Source organism: Streptopelia decaocto (assembly GCF_964273445.1).
Source record: "Streptopelia decaocto genome assembly, chromosome: 1".
In the NCBI taxonomy this organism is placed as follows: Eukaryota; Metazoa; Chordata; class Aves; order Columbiformes; family Columbidae; genus Streptopelia; species Streptopelia decaocto.
The window spans coordinates 144,621,054-144,634,964 of record NC_138663.1 but is presented as its reverse complement, the minus strand read 5'-3'; the positions used below and the strand labels follow the sequence as shown (position 1 = coordinate 144,634,964).

The window sequence follows — 13,911 nt, the reverse complement described above, 5'->3', positions numbered from 1 at the left end:
TCATGGTTGACTTCTCAGTTCCAGGATAGGGTCTATTCTACAATTGAAAGTTAATTACCACTAGACATCTCATTTATTATTCATATTAAATTTAACCTACACGAGACATCTCATCTATTATTCATCTAAAATTAACTTTCCAGTAGACTTCATGGTCAGGTCTTTTGGCCTATCTGGCAACCATTTGTCCAACAAGAAGCCATAAACCACATGACCACATCATGGGGCACTTGTTCCATGGGAACTTCTTGGCAGAAATCTCCTATGTCATGTTTGCTGAGGTAGGCATACTAACAATAATTTCAGTGAGAAACATGAACTTCTTAAGTACAGATCATTAATAATTTTACTTTAGTTTCCTTTCCTCTGTTTCTTAGGCTAGTATTCTTTCCTGCAAAGTATTAATATTTTGTGGTGGATCAAGTGGGGATTCCACATTTTCATTGTCCATCCAAGATCCATGGTTTGGTGAATTCTTATCAATGCTGCAAAAGGGAGCTATATCAAAGTGGCTTTGTTGCTCAGATAGGGAAACAGAGGATACAAGTGCAAGGTAACATCATGGCCAGACATACAAATGAACTGTGTTCTGGAGCAAGAAGACTTGTGAAAGAACATGGACCCCAAAACAGACATCACAGAGAAGAGCGATGCAGGTGTGCTCAGACGCTGGCGTCAAGTAATTTTGTACACAGCAAGAACAGAAAAGATGCCACATTGAGTCAGTTTGAAAAGCAGTGAGGCAGTTTTGTTCCCTCAGAAACAGATGTCTCAAAAAAAATAGAGGCTGCATGCCAAGAGGCTATTGATCGTGTTGCTAAATAAAGTGGTAGCCTCACTTAGTGGAAGGTTCTTCTAGAAGCACCTGCTGAGCATTGATGAGGAACAGACCACAGCCATCCCAGCATGCTGGCAGAGCACGACACAAGCACAGCAGCAAATGGAGGGGCTGACTGACCATGTTCAATACCACCACCTGAGCTGGTGCCCCCACAAGGTTCCCATCAGAAGAGATGAGTGGAGATGAAGGGCTGTCATGCAGCAATCCCAAGACACGTGGGGAAAAGTGGTGTGGCAGGACAGGCTCACCTGCTACCTCCTTACACAGGAAAGCAGGAGGGGAGCGGGACAGGAGCAACCAGCAAAAATGCTACTACTCCTTGTCAGGGTCCCAGGAGACAGACAGTAATGTGGGATTGCTCAGGTGGCAAGTCCACATTTTTGTCCCTTCTCTAAGATCCCCTGGCTTGTCCTTGATACAGCAGAGCAGAACTAGCTGCACCACTTCTGTCTGTGTGATGACTTCAATAAAGATGGCAATGGGATTCAATCGCATCCTAATCGCAAGTAAAAATGTCAAGAATAATTAAATAGGGCCAGGATGCTTAGGCCAGCTTCTGGATAGAAACCTTGGGGCTAGGAGCGTGGTGCAGGTGGCAAACCAGTGAGCATCACTCAAAGAACCACTATTAGAAACATTAACAGTGCAAAACGGGTAAGTTGTGGAACAACTTAATGCACACACATGTTACTGTTTTGCAAAGCAACTATAGTTCCATGGCATCATCATCCTCCAGCTTCTTTATTGACCTAGACATCTCTGGAGTCAGTCATGCTACAGATGCTTATAGAATCATATAAGAGAATCACAGAATAGTTTGGGTTGGAAGGGACCTTCAAAGGCCAGCTAGTCCAACCCCCTGCAATGAGTAGGGACATCTGCAACTAGATCAGGTTGCTCAGAGCCCTGTCCAGCCTGGCCTGGAATGTCTCCTTCAATGTTATCTGCGATGCCAGATTAGAGGATGGTTTCATGGAGGTGTCAGAGGGGTAAAGGGGAGGGGTGTTACCTTGGTAGCCCAGGGGAAACCTTTATATTTTGTGGACAGTTTCTGATTCTGAGAAACAAAGGTCCTTACCTTCCAGGGGGAGCTGTCCTTCTCCTTGCCATGAGCTGCGGTCCTTTGGTTATGGTTATTCACACTTACTTAAGCATGACCATGCAGTATATGATGTAAACTATATATATAATCTTAAGAAAGGTAGTAAATTTTCATACTATTAAGAAAGTTGGTACAATTTCATACTATAAGCATTAATTGGTACAATAGCTGAGGAACAAGATTTTCCTAACTCTGGCTAAGAGGCTTAAGGCCTAGCAGGAGAGAGGCAAATACCAAAACACACTCCACTGTCCAGCTGCAATCCAAGAAGCAGCTGGCAATGGGCACCTCCTCATCCGACTGACAGGCTCCCCGCTCCTCCGAACAGTTTGTTTACAGCTGTGTCTAAAATAAACGTTCCCTATTTTTTTTTTTTTTTACTCCTGTTATTCCTGCAGAGCAAGTTGGATTCCTTTCTGACTCACACATGATTAACTAACTTCCAGCTGCATTAGTTTTATTGTTGCTGCCGATGCACAAGCCAACGCTCAGCACGACTCGCAGATCCCAAGCTGAGCTGGCGAAGCTGCCGCTGACAGAAAAAGATATTTTTTTGTTTTTTTTTTTCCTGAGAGTTGTGGGATTTCAGAAATTTTATTTCATTTTTTATTTAAGGGAGAACACGTGTTCGCTTTCTCTGGGGCCGAGGAAATACAACCAAACAATGCCGGGTAACACAACCCGACCCACTCCGCGCGGTGCCGCTCGCCCCAAGGGCAAGGGCGCACCCGGGAGCGGGGCGGCACCAAGAAAAGTCCCGGCGCTCAGGGGGTCCCGGCGGCGGCAGCGGCGCCGCGGCCGTGCGCGGCGAGACGGGACGGGGCGGGACGGGCAGCCCCGGCGAGGAAGCGGTTAATGCCGGGCACCAGGAAACGGGAAGGAAGAGGCTGAGGTCAGCAGGAGCCGCACAGCGGAACCCCCCCATCCCCCGGCCCCGCTCTACCAAGGAGCCGCCGCTGCCGCCAGAGGGAAGGCGCACGTGCGGGCGCGGCGGCGCGCGAGCACGTGCGGCACCGGCACCTGGCGGCGGCGGCCGCCGGGCGGGCCCGGAGGGAGGGACGGACCGAACACTCCCCGCGGCGCGCCGCCCCGGGGGAAGGCGGCTAGAGGCGGCTTACACAACCGGCCGCCCCTTACATAAGCCGGGAGCCGGGCCCGCGGGGGCGGTGCCAGTCGCCCCCCATCTTCCCCCCCACCCACACCAACGCCTTACCCAACCCCCCCGCCTCGCCCGGGAGCCGCCCCCCTGCTGCAGCGATGTGACCCGCCCCCTCTCTCCTCCCTGCCTTCCGTCCTCCCTTCCGTCGCCGTCCCCTCCCAGGAAGGAACCGGGAGTCGGCAGCGCCGCGGACCCGGCATGGAGTAGGGACGGCCCAGGGCCGGCGGCGCTGCGCGGGCATGGAGCTGGGCCCGGGGCCCTGCGCGCTGCCCCCCGCCGCCGGGACCGCGGCCGGGTCCGCTGTTCCGGCGGCGGCGGGGGGACCGTGCGCTGAGATGCTGCAGGTGGCGGAGGAGGCCTTCCGCGGCGGCAACTTCGAGCTGGCGGCCGAGATCTACGGCTCGGAGCTGGCGGAGCTGCCGCAGCCCGAGCGGGGCCTGTGCCTCCGCCGCGCCGACGCGCTGGCGCGGGCCGGCCGCATGGCCGAGGCGCTGGACGCCTACGGCGCGGCGGCGCGGCTGGGTCGGCTGCGGCCCGAGGAGCTGCGGGAGCTGGCCGAGAGCTTCGCCCTCAGCATCCGCGACAAGGAGCTGCACCTCCCGCCCTGGGGCAGCGGCGGATCCGGCGGCGGCGGGGCGGAGGGCGAGGGGCTGGGCGACCCGGCGTGCTGCCGCCCGCCCGAGCTCTTCGCCTGCCCGCTGTGCCGGCGGCTGCTGTGCGAGCCGGTGACCCTGCACTGCGGGCACACCCACTGCCGCCGCTGCGCCGAGCCCGGCGACTGCGGCCGCTGCCACCGCCCGCGCCGCCCCGCCGACACGACCCCCGCCGCCGCCTCGTCGCCGTCGCCCGCCGCTCGCCTGCGGGTCAACGTGGTGCTGGGCAACCTGCTGCACAAGTGGTTCGGCGCCGAGAGCCGGGCGCGGCGGCTCCGCGCCGAGGGCGACGCGCTGCGGGAGCGCCAGGAGCTGCCGGCCGCCCTGGAGAAGTACAACCAGGCCCTGGAGATGGGTGAGCGGCGGCGGGAGGCTGCGGGAGGGGCGGAGGGGGCGAGGTGGGGGCAGCGCTGCCCCGCAGCGGGTGGCTGGGAGGGGGGATTTGTGGTGAATGGTGGGAGAGGGCACCTGGGGGAAGTTTTGAGAATGAATTCTCCTCCCAGGGTGTCCTCCCCCCGCCACCCAAGTGAATGGCTATTTTTGTTCCGCTGTTATTTTTGTCCTTGCTCAGAAGGTGCCGGGCGTTTTAACTGCCTGCAGTCGATGACTCATTATGCAGTATTTCTAGAAAACCCGCTTTCCTATTTGTGGGGAAACCATCTTTCAGTAAAGGGTGGGCAGTAGTGGTCGCGTTAAGCCCTGCTGCGGCTTTGTGGAAGAAATTAGTGTGTGGATGGGATTCATTCAGCTACGTGCAGTTGCATCTTCAGCAAAGCAGAACCTTTGAAAACACTAATTGAAATATCAGTAGGCATAAAGGCTCAGAAAATTTTCTTTATCTTACACTGCAAAATATTCAAGAGAAACCTGCATTTTGACTTGTGGAGATCATCCACCCATGTTTTGAGCATAACCTCTTTATAGACGTGTGGCAATGTTCTCTGAAGAGCCTGGGTTTTAAATAAAAATGGCTCGGTCTGCCTTCCTCTCCTGCCAAAACCGATGGCATCCTTAGTTTATTAAAACTAGGTTGTTTTCAGGCTCTGCGCCGAGGAGTAGGTGGATCCTGCTCGCTCGGTTGTAGCCTTATAGTAATGCTTGTGTGCGTGCGTGCTCCCGGCTTGTTGGCTCTGCAAGTGGTGGGGGTGGTACAGCACAGTGAGTATCTACAACGCCTGGGAAGAGGCACGGAGCTGGGAAGAGCCGGGATCTCAGCAAATCCCTCAGGATGTGCCGGCTCCTCCAGTCTGAGTGTGATGGATGTCTCACTTAACTGGGGAGGAAGAGGGGGGAAAGCCTTAGTTGTGTTAACAAAGGCGAAATCCAGTGGGCAAATCTCTTCGGAAGACAAATGCAGAGAAAACTGTGCCTCTGTGAAAGAGCTCATTCCCTACTTCGGAGTAAAATTGCGTTCCTTGTTCCTAGGTTTACATCTAGGGTCGCATTACTGTGGATTTTTACCTTTTTATTGTTTTGGTGGCTGCTGTGGAGAGAAACACACCACTACGCTCATCCCTGACTCTTCAATTTTTTTTTGCTCTGGTTGCATGATAGACATCCGAAATAAAGAGTTTGGGATAGCATAGCGTGCCATTGACTGATACTGGCTGCGGAAACCATTAGTTATGCTTTTATTCTACTTTTCCAGCTAGATGTGACAAGTTTTCAGCCCTAGCCCAGTCTCCCTGTAAAACTATTATGTGGTTTAGCTGAAGTAATCTGTATTAAAGTAGGGCAGGATGGAGTGCCCAAGAAGGAAGGTAAAGCAGAGCAGAGGGAGGGGAGAGGTTTGATGTAGGTCACTGGTGGAGGCAGTGAGCTTTCGGCGTTGGAGCCTTTTGAAGTTTTGGGTTCAGGGTTCTGCTGCTGTGCAAGATAGCATCTCATCAATGAAGTACTTGATGTGGTGGTTTTTAAAGAACTGTTTCTCACTGTCACGTGTGCCTCTTGCCGTGTCTGGATGGGGGTGACAGGAGAGGGCAGAGCATAGTGTGCTGGTAGTGCTTTCGCACAGCCTGTCCTTCCCCGTGCTGTCCCTGCAGCACACATCTCCAGCTGTGGCTGCTGTGTGTCACGGTCTTGAGATAACTCCGTTGCAGAGTCCTTATTTCTGTCTGTGATTTCCCAAGAGCGCTGGGAATCTGTTCAGAAATTCCTCACTCTCTCAATGACACCGAGATTACTTAATAAGATTAAAAAAAAAATCCAGTTAAAAATAATAGCAGGTATTTTGCTGGATTTTGAAATCCTCAAATCATAGGCTGACATGTTGTAATTTCTTGGTAGCGGATGCAAATTCCTGTTGCTGAAGGGCAGCCCACTCCCCAGCCCTTCACTTTCTTTCGTGTTTAGTGTGTACCGATGCCATTTCTCATAGGTTGAACTCCAGTCTGAGCCTCGTGTTTTGAAGTTCTTGCCACGTGCTCATCAGGTACTGTTTTTGGCTGGCTGGAGTTGCCTGCTTGCTTTCCAGCCAGTTATTGCAGTAAATAAGAGTAGCAGAGCCGGGGAGGGGGGAGAAGGAAAACACAGCTGTTTTTTAACTGTTCAAGACCTATTAAGTGTTAGCATATGGGCAACTTGAAATGCTTATGAGACACTGTCAGGTACTCAAGATTTTCAGTGTGTGAAAGTAACTACTTTTTTTAACCTCCAGATGCTTATGTATTGCTATTGAGAGTCAAGGGCATGAGTATCCTTTTAATTTATTTTTAGAGACTAAAGACACATGAACACATCGATTGTACAGTTACTGAATAAAGTTAGGTAAAACTCCAGGCTTCTTGGCAGGACGCATTGTTCTGTTGGATTTTTTTACTGGTGTTTCTTATGGAGTACTTTCCTGCTCCATCTACAACTGGCTGTGTGTAATATAATATTAAAGCAAGTTTTGCAATTACCAATCACTTCTCTTATTCTGGTTGTGACATTCTGTCTTCTGATTTGCATTTTAGTTCTCTAGGAGCTTCAAGTCTAAACTATAAAAGGCTTCTGCCATGTAGCCAGTACAGTTATTTCCAGCACAATCTGGAATATCTGCTCCTAATTTCAGGTCTCAGAAGAGGCCTGTGTGCCTTAAGTTGTCAGCATTTTCCAGCTGGACAAGTTAGTCTTGCAAAAGCTTACTCTTAGCAAGTATGTTCATATTTTGTCCTTAACTATCAGATCTACAGTGCCACTGCTGCTCCTGTGTTTGCTCTGGTAGTCTGCTGTGGATTTGAGTGTGGTTTTGTGAGTTTCTTTGTTGTTTTTTTGAGAAAATTGGTTTTATTATTTTACTCTTCTCGTCCTCTTGAGATCCCCACAGCTTGGTGATCTCTGTTGTTTTAAACAAAGTTACCAGCTTTTTCACTGCCATAGACATTGGAATAGATCCCTCATTATTGCAAGGTATCTAATTACCACAGCTTCAAAGCAAGCACATGTCAGGCTGCTTAAAAGGAAGCATTTGTTTCCAGCTGGATTGCTCTTTCTGCCAAGCTTTCTGCCGTTCACCCATGATAATATCAACTATTCTCCAAATCTTGCTCTCGGGGCTGTTCCCCACGCAGATGAAAGTCAGAGGGCAGGGGTATTGGAGGTGGGCTTCTCTCTTCCATGCCTTCTCTTTGAACTGGTCTTCTGCTTATATGAACTCTTAGCTCAGCTAAACTGAAATATGTTCTCATATAGACGTGCAGAGTTAGTTTGGTTTTGTTTGTTTGTGTTTTGTTTTGGTTTGTTTTTCTTGTGCAGTAGGTGCTTTCTGCACTGTTTTTCCTCTCATCTGCTGCTTTCTGATGGAGATGCTCTCTGGAGAGACTGTGCCTGGGAGGAGCAGAGTTGTTTCTGTGTGTCCAAACTTACAGACTCTTTAAGGTGTGTGCCTGAAACTAAAGGAAGCGGGATTTCAGGCTGTATCATGGCAAGAGTAGGAGCACTATAGCAAAGTTCACTTTTAGGGAACAGTAGTTACCAAAAAAATTCTGTCTTGTGCAGGGCAAGTAGGAGCATGTTGTACACTTTGTGCTAATTAAAATTTTATGCTTTTCGGCTCTGAAGGAGACCAAGCTCTGCGTGGGGTGAGAGTGCACTCATAAGCAAACACCTGAAGTGTGTAAGGGGGTTTGGGTGACAGTGGCTCATGTCTTCAGCTGCCATTTTTCCATGCCTGTCTTCACACTGAGACAACCTGTCAGAATCCTGCACCTTTCCTGTAAATAAGCCTGAAGATTCCTACTTGCAGATAAAAAGCTCAGCTGCACTTGCTGCTGCAGTTGTTTTTGCAACAGCAGTGGCTCCTGAGGTGTGCCAGCAGTTGCAGATTTTTGGTGGTCCCTCAAGCCTGCGCACAGGGCTGTGGCTCTGCTGGGAAGGGTTGTTCCCCTGCTGTGGGTGCCTGACCTTAATCCTGAATGGAGAAGAGGAGACTGAGGGGTGACCTCATTAATGTTTATAAATATGTAAAGCGTGAGTGTCAGGAGGATGGAGCCAGGTTCTTCTCGGTGACAACCAATGGTAGGACAAGGGGTAATGGGTTCAAACTGGAACACAAGAGGTTCCACTTTAATTTGAGAAGAAACCTCTTCTCAGAGTAAAAGAGCACTGGAATAGGCTGCCCAGGGAGGTTGTGGAGTCTCCTACTCTGGAGACATTCAAAACCCGCCTGGACGCCTTCCTGTGTAACCTCATCTGGGTGTTCCTCCTCCAGCAGGGGGATTGGACTAGATGATCTTTCGAGGTCCCTTCCAATCTCGTAACATTCTGTGATTCTGTGATGGATGGCCATGCCACGGCCAGGTGCTCACTTGCCTGCTGTGCAGTCCTGTCTGGCTCCTAATGCAGTGGCACACATCGTGTCTAGACACCGGCATGCCAGGACACCTTATTTCTGCGTGAGGCATGTTGGCTCTGGTGTGTAGTTACCTGCCATTGCAAAGTGTCCCTTTGGAGTCTGCCAAGCTTGAGAAGCATCACTGTCTCTGGAGAGCAGTAAAAGCCGCAGTGATTCCTCTGAGTGGTTGTGTTTACTTCTGGTGTGATGGACTCTTTCTAAGCAGAAATAGGTTTCTCCAAAGGGGAGGAAAGCTGATGCATGTAGCTGCTCAAATTGCCTAGCATTTTAATTTCTTCCCCCTCAAAGAGGTTCAGGAAAAGTTTGTAGGGGAGAAAGCTCAGCTGTATCAGAGTTTTAAAAACATGATGGAGTTAAGGATGTGCAAAATATGTAGGCTTTTCTTCCCAAGCGCTCTACATGGATCTTGATTTCCAATGAGTAAAAAACAGTGCAGAAAAGGCCAAAGAGAGGGGGCGAGTTTGTATCAGGCCTGACGTAGTGTCAGAGGTAACATGCTGCAGGGTGAGGGAGATGCTCAGTCTCATATCTCCTGGGGTGGACAGCCATGTGCTGACTCCCAGCCCACAGGGTGGTGTTTGGTGCATTGCTAGGGTCAAAATGTGGGAGCTTTCCTGAGCTTTAGTGGAAAGAGGAGGATCTGTCTCTTGGCAAGACATTAGAGGAGAGAGGTTTCTCCATTCTTATCCCAGTGAACATTTGCCATAAATTGGCCTGATCCAAAAGAAAGCTGAATGTGGTCACTCAGCACTAATTTATTTTGTGGTCAAGCAATTAATGGAGATTTATCTGACACATTCTAAATTCTTCCTTCCTAAGAATTGAATTCAGAGGGCAGGGTAGGCCAGGAGGCAGTAGAAGGCAGCCATAAAGAGAACATCATCAGGCATGTGAGGAAAAGGTCTCAAGCCAAAATACACCTGTTCACAAGCAGATGGAGCCTCTTGAGATAGTAATTCAGTGCTGGTTCCTGTTCCCCAGCCTTGCTCACTGGGTTATTTTAGGTAGTGTGCTGGGGGTTTGCCTGCTTGGGGTCACTGTACCTCTATTGCCATCCCCTGCCAAGCATTGAGTTTGCGTGGTGACGTGCTTGGTACTGCCTCTGTGGTCCTGAGCTTGGGGCCACTGCTTTGCTTGAGTAACAGGTGGGGTGGTTTGACCTCAGTGTAGAGTATCTACAAGCTGTTATGGCCTTCTTGTCCTCTTCCGTCTCCTTTGGTCAGTTGTTCACATCAGTGTCTTTGGCAAGAAATTCAATTACGCCTCTCTTGGTGTACTGACTAGGTTGGTGGGTAGTTGATGTGTATCTTTGGCTTTTCTTTCCCTTCCCCTTTACACTGGTAACTCTCAAATAAGCAAAAAAAAAAAGCCCTATCAGTGTTGCACACAGAAAATTAGTATCTTGCTATGTCTCTGGACTTTCCATACTGGCTCTCAAGGTGTTAAAGCTGCAGACCTTCAGTGCAAGTTGATTCAAGAGCAACTGCCATGGATTTTCCTGCTAGGTAAATGCCAGTTTGTGGGGTTGCTTCCTGGAGAGCACAGCATAGGTTAACTTCCAACCAAGTGTTCCTGGGAATTGAGCTGAGTGCTTACAGCCACGAGTAAGATAGCAAGTGATTTGCCGTGCCCCAAAAATTATTTGCTGGAGCATTTTCCTTCCAAGCTTTCTTCTGAGTTGTTTCAGATAAGGGGGAAAAAGATTATCATAATTTGTTGATGGAGATGTGGGACATCATCTTGATGCTGTCCTACCGCAGACCTGGTGGTTGAAGGATTTCTGTGTTAGTCGTGGGTTAAGGTTAGAAGCAGTAAAGAAGAGTCCCTGTCTGCAAAGGGAAGCTGCTAGACTCTTTAGAAAGCCATGCTTAGATTTTTATAAAGGTCTCTGGTGCCATAGTATGTGTTTTATTAATTCTGTTATTATTTTTGTAAGGACTTGTGCTCCTTAGTGATGCACTTGCACTGAAGTCACATTGTTGAAAGAAAACTGCTAGAGAGCGTCCACGTGTACCTATGTATGAATTATGTTTATTAAGTACACTTTAATGGTCTCTTCTTTTGTACATTATTTCTAGAAGGTTGCTATTTGAAGATAAGGTTGCTTTTCTCCTTCTGATGTGGTAAAAAAGAGGTTAAACAAATCTTTCTTCCTCACAGGGAGTGCTTTCTGGTTTCCAGTAGTAAAGAAGAAAGTCTTTGATGTTGTACCAGCCAAAAAAAAAAAAAAAAAAAGGCAAAAAAACCCCCACACAATGGTAGACAGCTGTCATGGCTCCTGGAACAGCAAATGGTTCAGTTGTTTTAATAATTGATCAGAAGAATATTTTTGTAGCTTCTAAAAGAAAGTGTGACTTCTAAGTGAAGAATGAGAGGTAGTCTTTCTGAAATTGCATGCTGCAGAAAATAGTAGATGCTTACTGCTTAGAGGATTTGTGCTAAAAAAGGAACTTTCCCATCCCTCTGTGAAAGCGCCTCTTGGAATCTGCTTAAAACATGTCCCTAAAACCTGTTTGTTCTGTTTTACAGGAGCAGAAAAATGTGTATAAGTAGGAGTCAAGGTTACCTAGAGACTGTTGCAGTAGTCAGTGTTATTTTTAAACTTAAAATATTTTGCAGACTTCTGTCCCTCAGCTCCCCTCTTTTTACTGAGGCTAGTGCTTGAAAAAATAGTAGTAAATACTTCATATATGACACAATTGGAAATGTGTCAAGTAGTTTGGAGCAGGAGCTCGTGTTATTCCTGATTTGTAAAGAGCTGGCAGTGGAAAGCTCAGATCCTGTAGCTGGATCTCTGGAAGTTTTGCCTGCTTGCAGAGGGTCTGCTGCAAGCAGGGGCTCTGCAGGGCTGCAAGAATGGACTGAATGGAGCCAAACCCAGTTGGTGGCTGGTCACGAGTGGTGTTCCCCAGGCCTCAGTATTAGGGCCTGTTCTGTTTAATCTCTTTATCAATGATCTGGACGAGGGGATTGAGTGCATCCTGAGTAAGTTTGCAGATGACACCCAGTTGGATGGGAGTGTTGATCTACTGGAGGGTAGGATGGCCATACAGAGAGATCTGGACTGGCTGGATCATTGGGCTGAGGCCAATTGTATGAGGTTCAACAAGGCCGAGTGCCGGATCCTGTACTTGGGTCACAACAACCCCAGGCAGTGCTACAGGCTCAGGGAAGAGTGGCTGGAAAGCTGCCTGGCAGATGGGGGGTGTTGATTGACAGCCGTCTGAACATGAGCCAGCAGTGTGCCCGGGTGGCCAAGAAGGCCAACAGCATCCTGGCTTGTATCAGGAATAGTGTGGCCAGCAGGACTAGAGAGTGATTGCACCACTGTACTTGGCACTGGTGAGGCTGCACCTTGAATCCTGTGTTCAGTTTTGGGCCCCTCACTACAAGAAAGACATTGAGATGTCTGGAGAGAGTTCAGAGAAGGGCAACGAAGCTGGTGAGGGGTCTGGAGCACAAGTCTGATGAGGAGTAGCTGAGGGAACTGGGGCTGTTTAGCCTGGAGAAAAGGAGACTGAAGGGAGACCTTATCGCTCTCTGCAACTACCTGAAAGGAGGTTGTAGCATGGAGGGGGTTGGTCTCTTCTCCCAAGTTACAAGTGATAGGATGAGAGGAAATGGCCTCAAGTTGTGAACGGGGAGGTTTAGATTGGGTATTAGGAAAAACTTCTTCCTGGAGAGGTTTGTCAGACATTGGAACAGGCTGCCCAGGGAAGTGGTGGAGTCATCTTCCCTGGAGGTGTTTAAAAGATGCATAGATGAGGTTCTTAGGGATGTGTTTTAGAGGTGGACGTCAGTGTTAGGTTAGCAGTAGGACTTGATGATTTTAAAGGTCTTTTCCAACCAAAATGATTCTATGATTCTAAGACTAGGGCTGTGGTAAAGAGGAGGATTATCAATTACAGGCAGGAAGGGGAGGAAGCATCTTGCTGTACAGTCTTTAGATGTTATTTTTTAGGTGGTTAAAATTGCTTGTGTAGCTTACATTTATGTACCACTTAAATAGGATGAGTATTTCTCCCCATGTATGTAACCCAGATGTAATTTCCTATAAATAATTGAACTGCTTCAGCAATCCTAGAGAACAAAATGTACCTATGTATCAGAAAGTCTGAAGAATTTTTGAAGTCTCTTCAAACAGCATATTCTCTTTCTTTTGCTGTGAAAAAGTATAACAGGATGTCTTTTGCTTTTGGAAGAAGACATTTATAGAACTGACTTGTGCTTCCTAATCTTAAAATTAGTAGGATACTGCACCACTCATTTTCTCTTTTAAAAATGTATTAAGTGATCAGTTGTATTTGAGGGCAGATGCAGTGAGGTCATAACTGAGAAACAAGAAGGTCCTTTTTGTAACTTGTGGAGAGTCAGAAATTCTGGGCTGAAATAAGCTTTAACTGGAAAAAAATAAAAGGTTATAGAGACCTGGAGAGGAACTGGTAGAAATGTAGCTTAGGTACTGATCATGACAAAGAGGGCAACTAGGTTATCACCAATGAAGTCATATTAGGATAGAATATGTGGCTGTAAATTGATCTTCTTAACTACGATTGTGGCAGACCTATGTGGCTGCTCCTGTCTGCCTGTGAAGCACGTGTCTCTGGAGTCTGCTTGCAATTAAAGGTTCATGTGTGTCTAGCACAGCTCCACATTTCAAGGGGGAGTGGGGCATCAGGACTTTCCCTTGAGTGCTTTGGAGATCAGGTAGTGGATTAGCCTCTTGGGGTGTTTTGCTTTTGAAGGTTCCTTATTGTGTCTTCATAGTTGAAACCATAGGCATCTTGCTTTGGGACAGTCTCTGTACCTGCTGTTTGAGAGGATATCTCAGTTCTGACTGAGACTTTGGTAAGAAACCTTACCTGAACCCCAGACTAAGTGCTGGAAGAAGTAGTAAACACTGAAAATGAGTCACATTTGTGTACTTAATGGTTTTATTATACTAGTGCCAAGCAGCCATGGGTGGACTTGGGGCATGTCACCTGAAGCAGTGCCCAAATGTCCAAAGGGTTGAGTGGGAACTGAAAATGTAGGAAGGTGTTGATTCATGCTGTTTTATCTGGAAGGGGTAACATTCATCTAGCAGTGTTCAAAGATTAGGATTTGGATAGGAGGGAGCAATAATCTAATATATTACACCTAGCTCCACACTGGGGCATTCTTGAATTGAGGACTTTTGCTGTACCATGCAATTTATCAGTTAATAGGTTTATAAAGAAGACTGTCACTGGCTTTGCAACTGTGGAAATACAGACTAAACCATAGATTAATCTAATTGGCCTGGCATGCTTCTGCCTCATGAGGCTAGAGGTACAACACAAA

At 48.1% G+C, this 13,911-nt stretch overlaps 1 protein-coding gene across 2 annotated transcripts in view; it reads left to right on the top strand.

Annotated features, from left to right (window-relative positions):
• The first annotated feature begins 3,262 nt into the window (after positions 1 to 3,262).
• Positions 3,263 to 13,911, top strand: part of LONRF2 (LON peptidase N-terminal domain and ring finger 2) — a 36,509-nt gene continuing 25,860 nt past the window's right edge. For both annotated transcript variants that reach the window (XM_082047777.1, XM_082047776.1), the window contains exon 1: positions 3,263 to 4,110. In XM_082047777.1, coding sequence (XP_081903903.1) covers positions 3,342 to 4,110 — 769 coding nt within the window. In that variant the 5' untranslated portion in view covers positions 3,263 to 3,341. The remainder of the gene's footprint in view (positions 4,111 to 13,911) is intronic.